General features: G+C 58.5%; 2 protein-coding genes across 5 annotated transcripts; one reads left to right on the top strand and one right to left on the bottom strand.

Annotated features, from left to right (window-relative positions):
* The first annotated feature begins 77 nt into the window (after positions 1-77).
* Positions 78-8980, top strand: LOC136000186 (mothers against decapentaplegic homolog 4-like). 3 transcript variants are annotated; one of them, XM_065653936.1, is made up of 12 exons: positions 78-161; positions 3038-3286; positions 4440-4614; positions 5019-5039; positions 5137-5340; positions 5425-5541; positions 5619-5705; positions 5790-5843; positions 6506-6689; positions 7472-7640; positions 8235-8373; positions 8460-8980. In XM_065653936.1, the coding sequence occupies exons 2-12, from the start codon at positions 3050-3052 to the stop codon at positions 8666-8668; spliced, it is 1596 nt and encodes a 531-aa protein (XP_065510008.1). In that variant the 5' UTR covers positions 78-161; positions 3038-3049; the 3' UTR covers positions 8669-8980. The 3 variants fall into 3 exon arrangements, with proteins under 3 accessions (XP_065510008.1, XP_065510007.1, XP_065510009.1); XM_065653935.1 differs by having other exon boundaries at positions 5016-5039; XM_065653937.1 differs by having other exon boundaries at positions 5016-5039; positions 8235-8369; positions 8460-8599.
* CHTOP (chromatin target of PRMT1) lies at positions 8897-16793 on the bottom strand. 2 transcript variants are annotated; one of them, XM_065653984.1, is made up of 6 exons: positions 16621-16793; positions 15680-15761; positions 14118-14271; positions 11575-11758; positions 11329-11466; positions 8897-10080 (listed from the first exon to the last, which is right to left on the bottom strand). In XM_065653984.1, exons 2-6 carry the CDS (start codon positions 15742-15744, stop codon positions 9878-9880), a joined length of 744 nt encoding a protein of 247 aa, XP_065510056.1. In that variant the 5' UTR covers positions 15745-15761; positions 16621-16793; the 3' UTR covers positions 8897-9877. The 2 variants fall into 2 exon arrangements, with proteins under 2 accessions (XP_065510056.1, XP_065510055.1); XM_065653983.1 differs by having other exon boundaries at positions 11575-11761; positions 16621-16792.
* Positions 16794-16839: the final 46 nt, after the last annotated feature.

The raw sequence follows: 16839 nt of genomic DNA, 5'->3' as shown, positions 1-16839 counted from the left end.
TTGGTTGCGGCGCTCCAGCGCCTCACGCGCCCCGGCTTCGCCTTTTGTTATTGAAGCAAACAAGTTGCAAAGCGGCGGCAGGAGCGGGCAGGGACCGGCAGGGCTACGGGCAGCCGGAGGAGATGCAGCGGGAGCCGAGCCCCGAGTGAGGAGAGCCGGAGGTGAGCGCCCAGCCCGGTGCATGCAGCCCCGCGACCCCCCGCCCCGCGTCCCCACTCGTGTCCGCTCCCCTCGCCCCTCTCTGCCGACCCCGCCTTCTGCCGCAACATCCCCCGGCCCCTCGGGGACGGCGCGGGGGGGACACAGGGACCCCCAAACCCGCTCGGGCAGCCCCTCCCGCCGGTAACCCCTCCGAGAGCAGCGAAACACCCGTTTTTCCGCCTGCGAGTCCCCTCGGGACGGGGTCGGGCCGCTTCCCCACCGAGTCCCGGGAGCCGGGGGGTGACGGGGCTGGCACCCGCATTCCCAGAACATCCCTCCCGCTTCCCCGCGCTCCTCAGGCGGAGCCCAGGCTGCAAACCCGGGGAGCGTCCCCAGCCCGGGGAGCCGGAGCTGGGCTGGGGCAGCAGCCGCAGCAGTGAAATCCCCACCCAGGCCCCCGCCGGTCCCTTTGTCCCTGCCCTTGGGATTATCGGGGTGCAAAGTTAGTGGTCTGGGAGCCGAGATTAGACCGGGGGCCACGTCCGCGCAGGGGCTGTGGGAGCTGGGTTCCCCCCACCCCACGCTGCTCGTCCCCCTCCAGCCCTTACCTTGGGGTGTCTTTTATGGCAGCAGCGACGTGGGGTGGAGAGGGGGGGACACCTCGATCCCAGGAGGAGCCCTGCCAGGTTGGTGAGACGCCCCCCAGCCACATCCCCCCAGCTGGGACAAAAGGCTCGGACGCAGAAATGTCACTTTCCGTCTGGAGCGGGGCGCTGAGGCGCCTCTTTATCGCTCTGGTTCGCTCCGACGCCGGGGCAGGAGGGGCCTTTTGGGGTCCGCTCTGCCCATAGGGACAGCGAGCGCTCCCGGCCGAGGGGGGCTGGAGCCGGGGGGAGGCCGTCTCTGCCCCCCACTCATCCCAGTTTCCCCCAGACCGAACCGGGCTGAGTTTCGGATGGGACCGGAGACAGCTCAGACCTTTCGGCGCGTGAGCCTTGGGGTCCAGCCAGCAGAGCTGGGGGGACCGGGACTGACGCCGGGATGCTCAGCTGCCTTTTCAAGGGCGATCCCACAAAGTCCCCGGTGACGGGGAGTCCCCGCCACCCCCTTTCGCCTTCTTTGGCCTCAAAATTGAGCCTTGAGACAGAGTGTTCCAGGCTGGCAGGGACCCCGGGGACGAGCAGGCGGCGTCACCAGCATCGGGGCAGCTCCCGGTGTCCCCGGGGTGAGCACCCGTGGGGTGAACCCCATTGCCTAGCGGGGTGCTCAGGGTTGTACCCGCTGCACCGGGCTCCGCGGGGCCCCTCCGGCATCGGTGTCTCCACGGCCGACGGCATCCGGCTCATCCCAAACCGGGGGAGCCCACGCAGCGGCATCGCTCTGGCGAGCGGGGACCGCGGCGCCACGGCTCCCGTCCCGCGGGTTGTTGTGTCTGCCACCAGCCCCAGGGTTTTCCACCCGCAGAGCCGGGCACCGCGGGGGCACAGACCCCGGCGCGGCCCCAGCGCAGCGGGGGGACGCTCGCGGGACCCCGGCACGCGTGTGTGTCGGCGGCTCTTGGCGTGTGCGCGGCCTGGCAGAGGAGGCAGGAAAGGGAGAAGCGTGGCAGCGAGCGAGGGGTTAAGGAGCGGCGCCAGGCTGGGCTCTGTTTAGTCTGAGTCTGGAACGCGCCAGCGCCGGGCAGCGCAGAGAACGCGCCTGTCAGCCGGCCAGGGAGAGCGTGGCGCGAACGCAGCCTTGCACACACGCGTGTGCACACACGCGCAGCCTTGCACACAGACATACTCAGCCTCGCAGACACACTCAGCCTCGCACACACACACGCAGCCTCGCACACACACACCCAGCCTTGCACACACACGCAGCCTTGCACACACACAGCCTTGGACATACAGACACAGCCTTGCACGCATGCACACATGCAGCCTTGCACACATGCAGCTTTGCACGCATGCAGCCTTGCACACAGACACAGCATGCACACAGACACAGCATGCACAAACACAGCCTTGCACACATGCAGCCTTGCACTCACACGTGCAGCCTTGCACACACAAACACACACGCACAGCCTCGCACACACACACACGCGCAGCCTTGCACACAGACATACTCAGCCTTGCAGACACACGCAGCCTCGCACACACACACGCAGCCTCGCACACACACACGCAGCCTTGCACACACACACAGCCTTGCACACACGCAGCCTTGGACATACAGACACAGCCTTGCACGCATGCACACATGCAGCCTTGCACACATGCAGCTTTGCACGCATGCAGCCTTGCACACAGACACAGCATGCACACAGACACAGCATGCACAAACACAGCCTTGTGCACATGCAGCCTTGCACTCACACGTGCAGCCTTGCACACACAAACACACACGCAGGCTTGCACACACACGCAGCCTTGCACACAGACACCCAGCCTTGCACACACATGCAGCCTTGCACACACACAGACACACAGCCTTGCACACGCAGCCTTGCACACGCAGCCTTGCACGCTGCTCACGCGCGTGTGCTCCCTGCCAGGCACTGCTGTGCCGCAGCCGCTGTCTCCACGCCTCCCCGTCCGTGCTCACCGCTGAGCTGTCACCACATCCCAGCTCCGGCTCTGCCGCTCCGGGGACACCCCGAGTGTCCCCCCTGGGCCTCTCCCCACTGCGAGCAGGGACGCCCTGGTGTCCCCCGGCTTGGGGGTGACATCGCGGCTTTGCCCCGCACCCCCCTCACCTGCCACGAGCCATTTCGGGGCGCTGCCGCATCCCCGGTACCACACAGGGACGGCACCAACCGCCCCGTGGGTCCGGTGCTTGAGTGCCGGTGTCGGCGCAGGGCGGCCGGCGGGTCGGTGCCGCGGGGTGACGGCCGTGCCGGGCCTTGCAGGGCCGCGGTGCCATGTCCCTGGGCGCGCCCGCCAGCAGCGACGGCGTCCCGAGCATCGTGCACAGCCTGATGTGCCACCGGCAGGGCGGGGACAGCGAGAGCTTCGCCAAGCGCGCCATCGAGAGCCTGCTCAAGAAGCTCAAGGAGAAGAAGGACGAGCTCGACTCGCTCATCGCCGCCGTCACCACCAACGGCGCCCACCCCAGCAAGTGCGTCACCATCCAGCGCACCCTGGACGGGCGGCTCCAGGTATAACCCCACCGGGACGGGAATCGGGTACCCGCGTACCCCAAAACCCACCCCTGAGCTGGGGGGAGCTGGATGTTGAGGTGCCTCATAACTCCCGAGACCCCAAAACCCTCCCCGAGTTGGGGAGACCCAGGTGCCCCATGACCCCCTTGGGCAGCTGCATGTTGGGGTGCACCAAGACCCCCCAAACTGGGGGTACCCAGGTGCCCCATGACCCCCTTGGGCAGCTGCATGTTGGGGTGCACCAAGACCCCCCAAACTGGGGGTACCCAGGTGCCCCATGACCCCTTTGGGCAGCTGCATGTTGGGGTGCACCAAGACCCCCCAAACTAGGGGTACCCAGGTGCCCCATGACCCCCTTGGACAACTGCGCGTTGGGGTGCACCAAGATCCCCCAAACCTCCCCAAACTGGGGGTACCCAGGTGCCCCATGACCCCCTTGGACAACTGCACATTGGGGTGCACCAAGACCCCCCAAACCTCCCCAAACTGGGGGTACCCAGGTGCCCCATGACCCCCTTGGACAACTGCGCGTTGGGGTGCACCAAGATCCCCCAAACCTCCCCAAACTGGGGGTACTCGAGTGTCCAAGTGCCCTGTGACCCCCTCTGTGCAAGCCCGCCCCAAACTTCGGGTACCTGGATATTGGGGTGCCCTGACACCCCCCCAGCCCTCCCCAGGCAGGGGGACCCAGGCATCCGGGCAGTAGAGGGGGCACAGAGGGGGCACCCCCCTCGGGAAGGGGGCGCACAGGGGGACCCCCCATCACCTCCGGGCTGGGAGCTGCACTCAGTTCAGTGCCTGGGCTCATGTCCCCCCCCCAAAACGTGGCATCCCTGGGGTGGGGAGCAGGGGCAGCTGCAGCAGCGTGTCCCCCCCGCTCTCCGCGCTGGCGTCCCCGGGGGCTCTGCCCCCCCCTTTCCCTGATGAGTCACTGTCTGGCAGCCTGGGAGGGGGGGGAAAGCGGGGGGGTTGTTATGTCTGGAGCCGGGGAGGCGCAGGGGGAGCCCCCAAACCGCAGCGGGGTCCCGGTCTCGTGCCAGCGCCGGCGGGGGGGGCTGGATGCAGCCAGGGTTGGGATGCGGGGGGAGCATCCCCGAACCCCAACTCCCTGTCACCCCCTTGTCCCCCGTCCTGTGTCCCCCCCCCGCAGGTGGCCGGCAGGAAGGGCTTCCCCCACGTCATCTACGCCCGGCTCTGGCGCTGGCCCGACCTGCACAAAAACGAGCTGAAACACGTCAAATTCTGCCGGTTCGCCTTCGACCTCAAGCACGACAGCGTCTGCGTCAACCCCTATCACTACGAGCGCGTGGTGGCCCCCGCCAGCGGTGAGATGGCCAAACCCCCCCGCCCAGCACCCCCAAGGTGGGGGACACCCCCAAAAGCACCCCTACAATGAGGGTACACCCCCACGAGCACCCCCAAGGTGGGGGACACCCCCAAAAGCACCCCTACAATGAGGGTACACCCCCACGAGCACCCCCAAGGTGGGGGACACCCCCACCAGCCCCACAGGGAGGGGACACCCCCACCAGCACCCCCAGAATGGGGGGACACCCCCACCAGCACCCCCAGAACGAGGGGACACCCCCACCAGCACCCCCAGAATGAGGGGACACCCCCACCAGCACCCCCAGAATGGGGGGACACCCCCACCAGCACCCCCAGAATGGGGGGAGCCCCGTCCAGCCACCAGCACCCATAACACCCCCCCCCGTTTTCTCCCCAGTAGGTCTGAGCATCCAGAGCCCAGGTGAGACCCCCACACACGGGGCTGTTGGGGGGCATCCCCCCTCCCCGCAGCGGGTCCCCGTGCCCCCCATGGTCTCCGGTGTGTCCCCCCCCCCCAGTGCCCCCCCCGCGCCCGGTGAAGGAGGAGTTTGTCCATGCCTGTGTGCAGATGGAGGTGCCGCCCGGCCGGGAGCGAGGGGCCAAGCGGGCGCCACGGCCGCCCCCCCCCGAGCCCCAGCGCCAGCCGCTGCCCCCCCCGCAGCTCCCGGAGTCCCCGCGCCCCCCTGGGAACCTCTACCCCGCGCTGGCCGTGCCACCCCCAGGTAAGACCCGTTAACCTCATCCATCCCTGGGAAAGGGTTTGGGGGCGTCAGGCTGAGCACCCTCACCCCGTGTCCCCCCCGCAGTGGCCTCTCTGCTCTCGCTGCCCCACGGCGAGGGGTTGCTGCACATCTCCACGCCGCCCCCGGCCGCCCCGGCGCAGCCCCCCCCGCAGAACGGCTACCCCAAGCCCCCCTACCACAGTGAGTACCGGGGTCCCCCCCGCGTCCCCCCCGGCTCGGCAGGGGACACCCCCCGGTCACCCTCTGTCCCGCTGCAGGTTCGCCGGCGAGCTGGACCGGCACGGCCGTCTGTGCACCAAACCTGGGGGGGCCGCAGCCCCCGCTCCACCACCCCAACCACTACTGTAGGTTTAGGGGTGAGGTTTGGGGTGGGGGGGGGTCTCCGTGTGGGGTTCGCTGCACTGACACCGTCTCTGCCCCCTCCCCAGGGCACCCGCACCGTAACTCCGGGCCATACCAGCACCCTGTGTCCACCCACCCCGGTAAGCGCCCCCCACCCCAATTAACACCCTGGTGATCATCACAGAATCGCAGAATGTCAGGGGTTGGAAGGGACCTCGAAAGCTCACCCAGTGCAACCCCCCCGCCGGAGCAGGAACACCCAGCTGAGGTTACACAGGAAGGTGTCCAGGCGGGTTGGAATGTCTGCAGAGAAGGAGACTCCACAACCTCCCTGGGCAGCCTGGGCCAGGCTCTGGCACCCTCACCGCGAACAAGTTTCTTCTCCTATTCAAGCGGAACCTCCTGTGTTCCAGTTTGCACCCATTGCCCCTTGTCCTGTCACTGGCTGTCACCCAGAAGAGCCTGGCTCCATCCTCCTGACACTCCCCCTTTCCATATTGATCCCCATGAATGAGCTCAGCCCTCAGTCTCCTCTTCTCCAGCTCCAGAGCCCCAGCTCCTCAGCCTTTCCTCGGCAGGGAGATGCTCCACTCCCTCCAGCATCTTCGTGGCTGCGCTGGACAGTTCCCTGTCCTGCTGGAGCTGAGGGGCCCAGAACTGGACACAATATTCCAGCTGCGGCCTCCCCAGGGCAGAGCAGAGGGGCAGCAGAACCTCTCTCAACCTCAGTTATGGCCTCGATCATCCCTGAGCCGTGGGTGCCATGACCCCCCCACCTCATCGATACCTTTTTCCCCGCCAGGGCCGGAGTTTTGGTGCTCCATCGCTTATTTCGAGATGGACGTGCCGGTCGGGGAGATCTTCAAGGTGCCGTCCGGCTGCCCCGTGGTCACCGTGGACGGTTACGTGGACCCCTCCGGGGGGGCGCGGTTCTGCCTGGGGCAGCTCTCCAACGTGCACCGCACCGACGCCAGCGAGCGAGCCCGGTGGGCCGGGGGGGAACGGGGGGGGACGCGTGTGGGGAAAAACCGGGGGGAGTTTGGGGGGTGCAGATGGGAGCGGTGTGGGGTGAGGTGTGGGGCAGGAGGGGACTATGGGGGTAAAGGGGGGTATATGGGGCAGGTGGGGTGGTATTGGGGGGTAAAGGGGGGTATATGGGGCAGAAGGGGAGTATGGGGGTAGAGGTGGGGTATATGGGGCAGGTGGGGTGATATAGGGGTAAACGGGGGGTACATGGGGCAGAAGTGGGGTACAGGGGGTATATGGGGCAGGTGGGGTGATATAGGGGGTAAAGGGGGGTATATGGGGCAGAAGAGGGACATAGGGAGAAGACGGGGGATACGTGGGGCAGGTTGGAGACATAGGGGGCAAATGGGGGATATATGGAGCAGGTGAGGTGTTATAGGGGGCAAATGGAGAATATATGGGGCAGAAGGGGGACACGGAGAAAATGGGGGATATATGGGGCAGGTGGGGGACACAGAGGCAAATGGGGGTTGTATGGGGCAGGTGGGGTGATATAGGGGGAAGATGGGGAATGCACGGGTTAAATGGGGAATGCACAGGGCAGCAGGGGGGTATAGGGGGCAAACGGGATGTATGGGGCAGAAGGGGGATGTAGGGGGGTAACTGAGGGATGTACGAGGCAGGTGGGGGGACAAATGGGAGACATATGGGGTTGCAGAGGGATGTAGGTGGGCAGAAGGGGGATCTAGGGGGCAAAGCGGGGGATTTGGGGGGATTTTTGCTGACGGCGGCTGCGGGCCAGGCTGCACATCGGGAAGGGGGTGCAGCTGGAGTGCCGGGGCGAGGGCGACGTGTGGATGCAGTGCCTGAGCGACCACGCCGTGTTCGTGCAGAGCTACTACCTGGACCGAGAGGCCGGGAGAGCCCCCGGGGACGCCGTGCACAAGATCTACCCCGGAGCGCACATCAAGGTGTGGTGTCCCCCGGGGGGCACAGAGCGGGGGACCCCATGTCCCCGAGAGGGAGATGGAGGGACCCCGGTGCCCATGTTAAAGGGGGACCCAGGCAAAGGGTGACGCATATTTGGGGGGGCAGAATAGAGGGACCCCTGTTCCCCCCTATAAAGGGGTTCTTGGGCCATGGGTCACCGGTGCTGGGGGGTCTTGGAGGGACCCCTGTGCTCTTGTTAAAGGGGGTCCCAGGCAAAGGGTCACCCATATTTGGGGGGGTGGGGGGGGAAGAGCAGAGCGACCCCCGTGCCCACATTAAAGGGGTCCCAGCAAAGGGTCAACTGTGCTGGGGGGGACAGAACAGAGGGACCCCCATGCCCATGTAAAGGGGTTCCTGGGCAATGGGTCTCCTGTGCTGGGGGGGCCCCAAGAATGAGGGGGGCCCCAAGAATGACGGGGACCCCCACATTCGTGTTGAAGGGTTCTCAGTCCCCAGGCACAACAGCCGGACCCCAAGCATGAAGAACCCCCCACGCCAAAGAGGGTCCTGGGGTGTCCACGTCCCCCCCCGCCCCACCCTGCTCAAGGGTCTCCCCGCGTTGTTTCCCCCCCAAGGTGTTTGACCTGCGCCAATGCCACCGCCAGATGCACCAACAAGCAGCCACGGCCCAGGCGGCGGCTGCCGCTCAAGCTGCCGCCGTGGCCGGCACCATCCCGGGCCCCGGCTCGGTGGGCGGCATCGCGCCCGCCGTGGGTGAGCGAGACCCCCCCCAGGGTGGGGAAACGGGACCCCCAACGGGGATTCCCAACCCACCACGGCTGCGGTTTCCCCCCCGGCAGGGCTGTCGGCGGCGGCAGGGATCGGCGTGGACGACCTGCGGCGCTTGTGCATCCTGCGGCTGAGCTTTGTCAAGGGCTGGGGGCCCGACTACCCCCGCCAGAGCATCAAGCACACGCCGTGCTGGATCGAGGTGCAGCTGCACCGCGCGCTGCAGCTGCTGGACGAGGTGCTGCACGCCATGCCCGCTGAGCCAGGGCCCCTGCGCTAACCCCCGGCAGCCCTTTAATTTAATTTTGTAAGAAAAATGAAAAAAAAAAAAAAGCAAAAAAATACCAAAAAACACACTGGTTTTAGGTGTTATTTAACCAGTTCTGGGCCCCTCAGTTCCAAAAGGACAGCGAATTGGGGACAGAGGTGATCGGCACAGCTCCCACCCCGGGTTCCCACTTCACAGCAGCTGAGGGTCCCCCAGGAAAAACAAACCGAACACCCCAAGTCGACGTTGCTTTTGTAATTATTTCTCTTTTGTTACGACAAACCAGAAATACAAGAAATTCATTGGAACAGTTCACAGAATGGTGGAAAGTAAACCTTGCGGAGGACCGAAGCCCTTCCCAACCGCCCCCGGAGCGCAGGCGGGCAGGGGGACGCAGTTTTGGTGACACCAAAAGGTAAAAGGACTGGCAAACGGATTAATTTTGGACCCCGTGTTTTAAAAGAGACAGTTCTACCACACTTTGTCATCCCAGCTGTGATCTTACAATCCTGCCGCCCATTCCCTTAAATCAACATCTGATTTCTCGCAGATACAGAAACCACCAGCGTCATCTGTTCAAACGTGATGCAAAAGAAATTCAAACTATCTAAAAACAACAACAAAAAAAAGAACAAAGCAAGGGAGTTTTCAACCTGGGAAGCGCTCTGCACTAAGCATTAACGGAATGCAAACCAACGGGGAGGAAGTTTTGGGGTGAAACGCGACGATTCGTGTGTCTATAAGGAGCGTGATGCCTGAACTCGGCCCCTTCGCCCTGCCCGGAGGGGTTTGGTTTTGCTTCGGATGGGTTAAACTGAACCGCGGGTGTGAACTCAGCCCTTGGGTCGCGTTTGGAGACGCGGCCGATGCCAAAAACGCGACCACGGAGCCCGAGAGGGACGTCAAGAGGCGATCCCGGCGCTGGGGAGCACGTCCCCAACATGCCACACGGCATCACCGGCTGGCGAGGAACAGCAGATGCGGCTGGAGCAGCCGAGGGAGGGAAAGATATAAAAAACAATCCAAAAAAAAAAAAAGTTTCATACAACACATAGTATCAAAATGCTAAAAGGAACGCACTAAAGTCGGGTCTCTCGGTGGAACGGGGCCACTCGCTATTCCCGCGGGTCCTTCCAGCACGAATCGGGGTTTCCATTTTTTTAGCTTTATGGGCATCGACATCACACACAAACTGCAACGAAGAGTCTTTCAGAACGCCCCTCAGTCGTTTGTCTCCGGGTCCGTCTGAGCCATATAAGCATCCAGCTCGGCGTCCAGGTGTCCTTTCGTTTTAGACATGTAAGCGTCTAACTGGTTGTCCAGCTGCTCCTTGGTCAGGGCAGGGCGTGCCGATCCTCTCCCTCGGCCTCTCCCTCTGCCGCGGCTGCCGAAACCCCCTCGTCCCCGGCCCACCATGCCGCGACCTGACGGAGAGACGAGACGGTAACGCGTTGCGCCAGCAAAACCGCGGCCTCTCATCCCACCTGACTCAGCGACGGGTTGAAGCTTTTGGCGTCAGGAACGCCGTCAGCCGCAAACTCTTCCTATGGACAAGCGCTCCGAATTCCGACATTTGCAGAAATACCCCAGAGCCCACAACCATCGGTATATGTCAGGCTAAAAAATAAAGCTAAAGCTCCAAGCCAGAGCTGTCAAGAGATCGGCAGCTTCCTGATAAGCGTCCGCTTGGGCTCCTACAGACACTGCGCCAACAAGAGCATTTGACATTCCCAAACATCTGGCTGAAACATTAACCACCATCAACAGCTGTCTCCTGGATTTCCTCTTGCGCTCCCGCTTTACCACGTCTCCGGTTTGTTGTTGAAAATAAGAGTTCACTTACCCCAAGACTTGATTCGGTTTCAGACTTTAAGTTCGTTTTGCCAGGGTTTAGACTTTCTCATTTTCCCCACCCTCACTAATTAAGAGTACAATGGTTTATACAGGCTATATATAATTTCTTAAAGTGCAAGGAGAAAGTGCAGTCTTTCTCAACACTCTGAAAAAAAATCACTCGTTGCCTCGACTGCTCTTCAAAGCATCACCCAGTGACACGTGGAGGAGTCCCCAGAACCCCTTTGGCATCTCCAAAAATGCCATGGATTGTGTTTTTAGGCACAAAACCGGCAAAACATTTCAGGAAAGGAAGCCTTCATTTAGCGCTGTGCCACACGCCAAGAAAAAGAGGGGTTTGGGGTTGCACCTCTACATGCGAGCCTTAAACAGGTGTCCTGGTTTTGTTAAAAACAAGACCAGTTTCTCTTTTAGTGAATTTTCCTAAGTGCGGTTACTTAGAAGAACTTTTCTGAATTTGGCTGCATGTTTTTGCAGACAGGAGCTGATAACGGAAGCGACGGAATGCAGAAGAGCCCCCGCGTTTAGATTTATTGCTACAGGACGTGCGAAATTTTATCAGTGAGTGGGGCATATTTGCAAGGAGAGGCATACAGAACGGGTGACTAAAATTGACCAAGTGTTCCATCCCGTCCACATCACACACCCTATAAAAGGAGGAGATCACGAGGGTCTCGCTCTCTTGGACCAGCTGAAGAGGACCTGTTGTCCCTGCGATCCGAGGCCTGGTGACAGACCGTCACACTTTATCGCAGGGTGACAATAAACCGCGGCAACAGGAAAAAAAGAATTCAAGTGTATTTAGAGCACGTACTGACCTCTGCCACCGAGTCCTCCGCGGCCCATGGCACCTCTGCCTAAGCCGCCTCTTCCAGGGCCACCGCGACCTCTAATGCCACCTCTTCTCAAGCCCATCCTCGGGGACATCCCTCGTCCTCCCCGAAGGAGGCTCTGACCTTCAAAAGAACCAACCCCGGTCAAAGAAATCAAGTTTTCCGCCGCGGAACCGCGGTCGGGCTGTCAAAAAAGAGGGCGGCGGAGAAAAGACTCGGCGCAGTACTGACCTCGGAGCGGGATTCCTCCTCGTAGCAGAGCTCGCGCGCCCCGGCCGCCGCGCATGGCTCCTCGTGGCAAACCTCTCTGCCCCATAGCGAGTCCTCTGCCCCCCATGGCACCACGAGCGAGGGCTCCCGCCGGCCGGCCCAAGCGCGCCTGGATGTTGCTCTTGCCGAGGCGTTGCTTTAAGCTCTTCTGGAATAGATTTTTAAGAAAGGAGAAAGTCATGCAGCAATCTCGGGCTCGCGCCGCAAGCGGCGCCGGTAACAGAAGCCACGCGCGGTTTGCGCGTCGGTTTTTTTGGTTTTTAAATAAAAGAGAGGGTCTGCAGCTCGCCTGGATGTATAATTAAACTTCAAAGGTAGACAATCCGATCTGCTTTGGGAGGGGCGATTTGGGAAGGTCAAAGAGAGAACAAAGATCCTGGAGGCGTTTGCACAGATTTGGAACGATTTTTCTCCGTTTTTAGCACTGCTACTCGGTTCAACCCAAAGCAGCTACAAGTGCTGTGGCACAAGCCTCATTCACCTCTGCAGAGCAAGTGGCACCTGCGCAGCCACACCTCACAACGGCATTCCCAGTGGCCCTACTGGTACAGCCCCGTCCTGGTGAAGCATCCACACAAAGGCAACAGCGTGGAAAAGCATCAACTTTTCCATCCATATCACAAAAAGAAAACCAGACTGAAAGAATCCACAGCAAAACAGTGACCTTTGCGTATCCAGATTTTAAAGGAGATTTTTTTTTTTTGTTCTTCTGTAGGCGCTGCTGAACCCTGCAAGGAGTTAAGGAGGTGATGGGAGCAGCCTTAAAAGCCGTATTTTAATACAGGTTCCAAGAGTTGCTTCAATTTACTGCCTGTCAAACTTCCAGGTCTACTTGACCCGAGCCTGCAGACAGTTGAGCTGGTTCCTCTAAAACCCGTCTCGTCTGCAGCTGCAGGTTTTAACTTTTACTGCCCCAGTTTAGACAATGATTCACTTTTCCAATGGTCTAAAAGGTCGGCCTCTCTCTTTAGCCCATCCTCACTGACAGAAGGGAATGAGAAAGCGGGTGGATGTTCCACATCCAATTCTTTATGTCACTTACCACGAGAGTTTAAAGATAAGCTGCTGGACTTTGCACTGCAACAGCCTAAAAGCGCTCGCCCTTCCGCGCTACCTCGGTCTGCTCCAGCTACTGTGTGAACCAGCGTTGGGATAAAGGTTTTTTACATTAAAAATAACACAGCAGGTTTACGGCAACACAAGGATGTAAAACATAAACCCAGCGAGCTGGCACAAGCAGCTCGGAGGACTTTCAGGGATCAGAAAAGCTGCGGGCGATGCCCAGTTGTGAAAATCCAATTGCCGCAACAACTTCCACAGCCACCCAACAGAAACCAGGTTGCCAAATTTCCACAAGACGCCCCTTCCCTTTTGGGGTTTAATCCCAGAAGACCATGGAAACAAACCTACACCCAACATAAAAATCAAAGCCAAAAAACCTATTTCTTCCCCGTTCCCCTGCAGCACCTCAATCCAGCAAGCAGAGACTTCATGTTCTCAATCCAGTTTCACTTGTCAAATCCACTTTTCAAACCTTAGTATTTTTTTTTTAAAGCAGAAAATCATTTCAATTACCATTTCCAGAGCTTTTGTTTACCAGCCCTGTAAGACCGACTGGCACCATGGTCTGTTTTTACAACAGACGTCTCAAGAGATCTTAAAAACCAGCTGCATTCCTCTTTAGCAGAGAGCCCCGAATGTCAGCGTGTGTGGCAGCCTGAAGTATTTCAGCTATTTAGTGCAGCAGCTCAGCTAAAAACAAATTTCCAGGGCTTTCTCCTCGTGTGCGAGGCAACGTAGAGAATTATATTTAACTACCACTGTAGTCGAGTCGTGCTGCGCCGCTGTCTGAATTCGCTGCGCTGCCCCACGCGTTTCCATTTCTGCCCCACGCATCCATTTTAAGCTCATCTTACCAGCCTTCCCGCTTAAGCGCAAGCTTTAAGATTTATCAGCTCAGATGTTTTGCCATTTGAGGAACATGGTGTGATTTGTAGTTCTCATCGCTGAAAGGCAGAACGAGAAAGACGCTTTAGCGGAAGGAGAATGCAACGCTATTCCTTAAATCCAGGCTTGCATTTTAGTATTTGCAATCAAAAAATTAATTTGTTCCTTGCTATCAAGGGGGTGCAGCAAGAGAGGGGGAGTTGGGGTGGGAGTGACCAGCCCCGACTGGACAGCGAGGGCTGGAAACGACCTGCAGCGACTGGAAATGCAGCTAAATTACGAGGTGAAGCACTCGGCAGATCCAGAAACCCAGAATGAGAACATGTCTCTGAAAAAATAGAGAGGAGATATGAGCAGCCAGCACAATAAAAAAAACCCCCAAATCAACAAAAAAGCCTCCACACCTCGAGAATATTAACCAGTGAGTTACAAAGTGTTACTTAGTGAAAAATGGGATGATTTTTTTTTTTTTTTCAAGACTGTGTTTTTCAAAACCAACAATATCCTGAAAAATCCATCTGCTGGGGATGGATTTTGCTCTCACCCCTTTCTCTCACCTGTTTGAGCTTCAAAGCGGCCTGGACAGAAGGTCTGTTCTCCATCTGCTGGGCCAGTCTTCTGTTTCTGGCACTGGCCAGTTGCTGCTGCTGCTGCATGGTAGCCCGAATATTCACTGGCATCGGCTGTTTGTTCTTCAGCATGTTAGTAAAGCTTCAAGGTCGAATAAAATGGGTGTTTAAAGAAAGCTTTATTACATACATTTATTGGCATTTCACGGTTCTCAAGATCGGATCTCCAGATCCCATGAACCTTACGAAAAGAGCGGTACTTAGGTCGCGTCATGCGTGATGACGCGTTCCGGGTTTTCCACGAGTGTGCAAGGACTGGAAACTCAGAAATGACGTTGTATATTAATTGAGAAGCGATAAAGCTTTAGGTTACTGATTTTAGAGATGGCAGAAGGAATGAAAACAAGCAATAAGCAGAGATGGTCATGGCAGATGAGAGAAGACATCACAGAAACAGAGAAGCAAACTGAAATCTGACTGCAAAACCCTCAAAGATCTGAGAAAACAGTTTAAAAACTCCATGGTTTCCAAAAGACATCACCCCGAGAAGAGACCAGGAAGAAATGCCACCACCTGAGCGTTCTCGCTTATAAAAACAGCTCATTTGGCAATTTATTTGGGGCATAAACAATCACCTGTGTTTAACAGGGGTGGAACACAGAGCGAGATGGTAAAGCTCCTTAGCAGCAACCCATCCGCTTTCTGCCGCTACATAAAACTGCAAAAGAAAACACTTACAGATGAGGAATATGGACTGACCAAAATGAAACGGGCCAGCAAGTCTCCCCTGAGCTGAACAAACGAGAGCTGAGCAGCGTTTCAGGCCAGATCTCACCCCAGCGCTTGCTACAGCGCAAAAAAAAGGCTCCGTTTATCCCTGGCTCGATGACACCACAATTAATCCAAGAGCGATTAGTAAGAAAGTGAAACACAACCGCAGCGTCGCTGTTAGTTGTCACCGGAGAACCGCCAAGAGCTCGATGGCACGGGAAAATAAACCACAACGCTCGACAGAAGGAATCAAAGAAAATCAGCATCGAGAAAAAGAGAGAGATGGAGATGAAGCAAAGCGTTTGCCTCTTACAAGGCCCAAAACGGTGTTAAAGGGCCTTCGGGCTGGTTTAACGACCTGCTGCGTGCCTCTTACAGGCCGGACCAGGCGCGTCCGCCTCGGACAACGCAGCAAGCCCGCCGCAGCGGGGGTAACATGCTACCGCGCTGCAGCCTCGGCTAGATAAATGTAAAAAACATGTGGAAGAAAAACAGGGAGGGTGCGAGGATTCTCTCTTTTGTTCTACCACATCCCACCATATTTATGTGTCGAATAGTTTAACATTAAGCGCCGCGGATAAACCTCTCCGCAACGCTCGCCCTTTTAACCTTGCGTACCACATTTGTTGCTGTTTAAGACAGAGGTGCGTAGGCATCTGCTTGTTTTAGTGAGGTTAAAAGAGGGCAGAAACCACGTTGGTTTTTTGGACACCGGACAGCAATAATTAAGTAAAAAAAAAAAATTTCTTATGAGCTGAAGCTGCTGTTGGCTTCCTCACCGCTCGTTCAGAGACATCTTGGTGGTGCTCTTTAGCACAACCTTCGGTGCTGACTGTGCAGCCATCTTCAGATCGAGAGAATCTGCAAAACACACAAGAACAGGGTTTAACAAACGGCACGGAGACCTTGCGCTTACTTGAACGTGCAAAAACCCATGTTCCAGCTCCGCTAGCGGAGAGAATCAAGAAAAAGGGCGAATTACTAGTATGCCATTGATGCATTCTTACCGCGTTTTCCATGATGCAGCAGGTTTAATAAATTAGCAGCTTTTGCTAACTCATCCTTACCAAGCAGTTGTCTTTTTCGAAAGGGAAAATTTGACCAGTGGCAGGAGTAATGCTGCAAAAATCCAGCCTACCAGCAGTTCAAATGGCACCCAAAGGTTTAGTCCAGCACCTGGTGACACCGCCACAGCTCCCTTTTAATTTTTTTTTGACGTATACCGCGTATTTGGCAATAAAATTCCAACATTACTCTACAGAAGTCCCATATGCTTTAGAAATATTCAAGCCTCATCCTCCCATACGACGTTACGATCGCAACCGCTTGGACGGAAATTCAGGATGGAGTAACTTTGTCTTTTTTAGTAGCTCACGATCGCGGTTCTCTGAAGAACCCACCACATGCCGCAGCAGAGCAGGAAAGGGACTTAATTTAAACGCAGCTGTTCCTGATCTCGGGTTCAAGCCGTGACGAATCCCACCGAAACGTGCAGAGTTCAAACTATGCGGATCGACTGCTGTGGGTGTTTTTTTTTTTTTTTCAATTAGCGTAAAATCTAATCCTTATTTAAGGGTTTAACTGCACCCCGCAACGGCACCGACGGACCTGCGACCGCCCGGGGGGACGCGAGAGGACCCGAGACCGCCCGAGGGGGGCCCTGCGGGCTCCCTCCCAGCTCCCCCACCGCTCCCTCCCCTCACACCCCTCCCGCTCTCACCGAAGCAGACGGTCGCCAGGTCTCCGGTGGGGCTGAGCCGGCGGGTGGCGCGGGGTATGGAGCTGACTCCGGCGCCCTCCGCCCGCTCCCGCCGCGCTCAACCTCCCGCGACAAAATGGCGGCGGCGGCGACCACAGCACCTTCCTCCTCCCAGCGCCGAGCCGGCCCAAAATGGCGGCGGCGGCGCTCAGGGCGCAGGCGCAGAGCCCGGCACGCCAC

Source organism: Caloenas nicobarica, chromosome 31, assembly GCF_036013445.1.
Source record: "Caloenas nicobarica isolate bCalNic1 chromosome 31, bCalNic1.hap1, whole genome shotgun sequence".
Taxonomy (NCBI): domain Eukaryota; kingdom Metazoa; phylum Chordata; class Aves; order Columbiformes; family Columbidae; genus Caloenas; species Caloenas nicobarica.
This window is presented reverse-complemented; position numbering and strand designations above follow the sequence as displayed.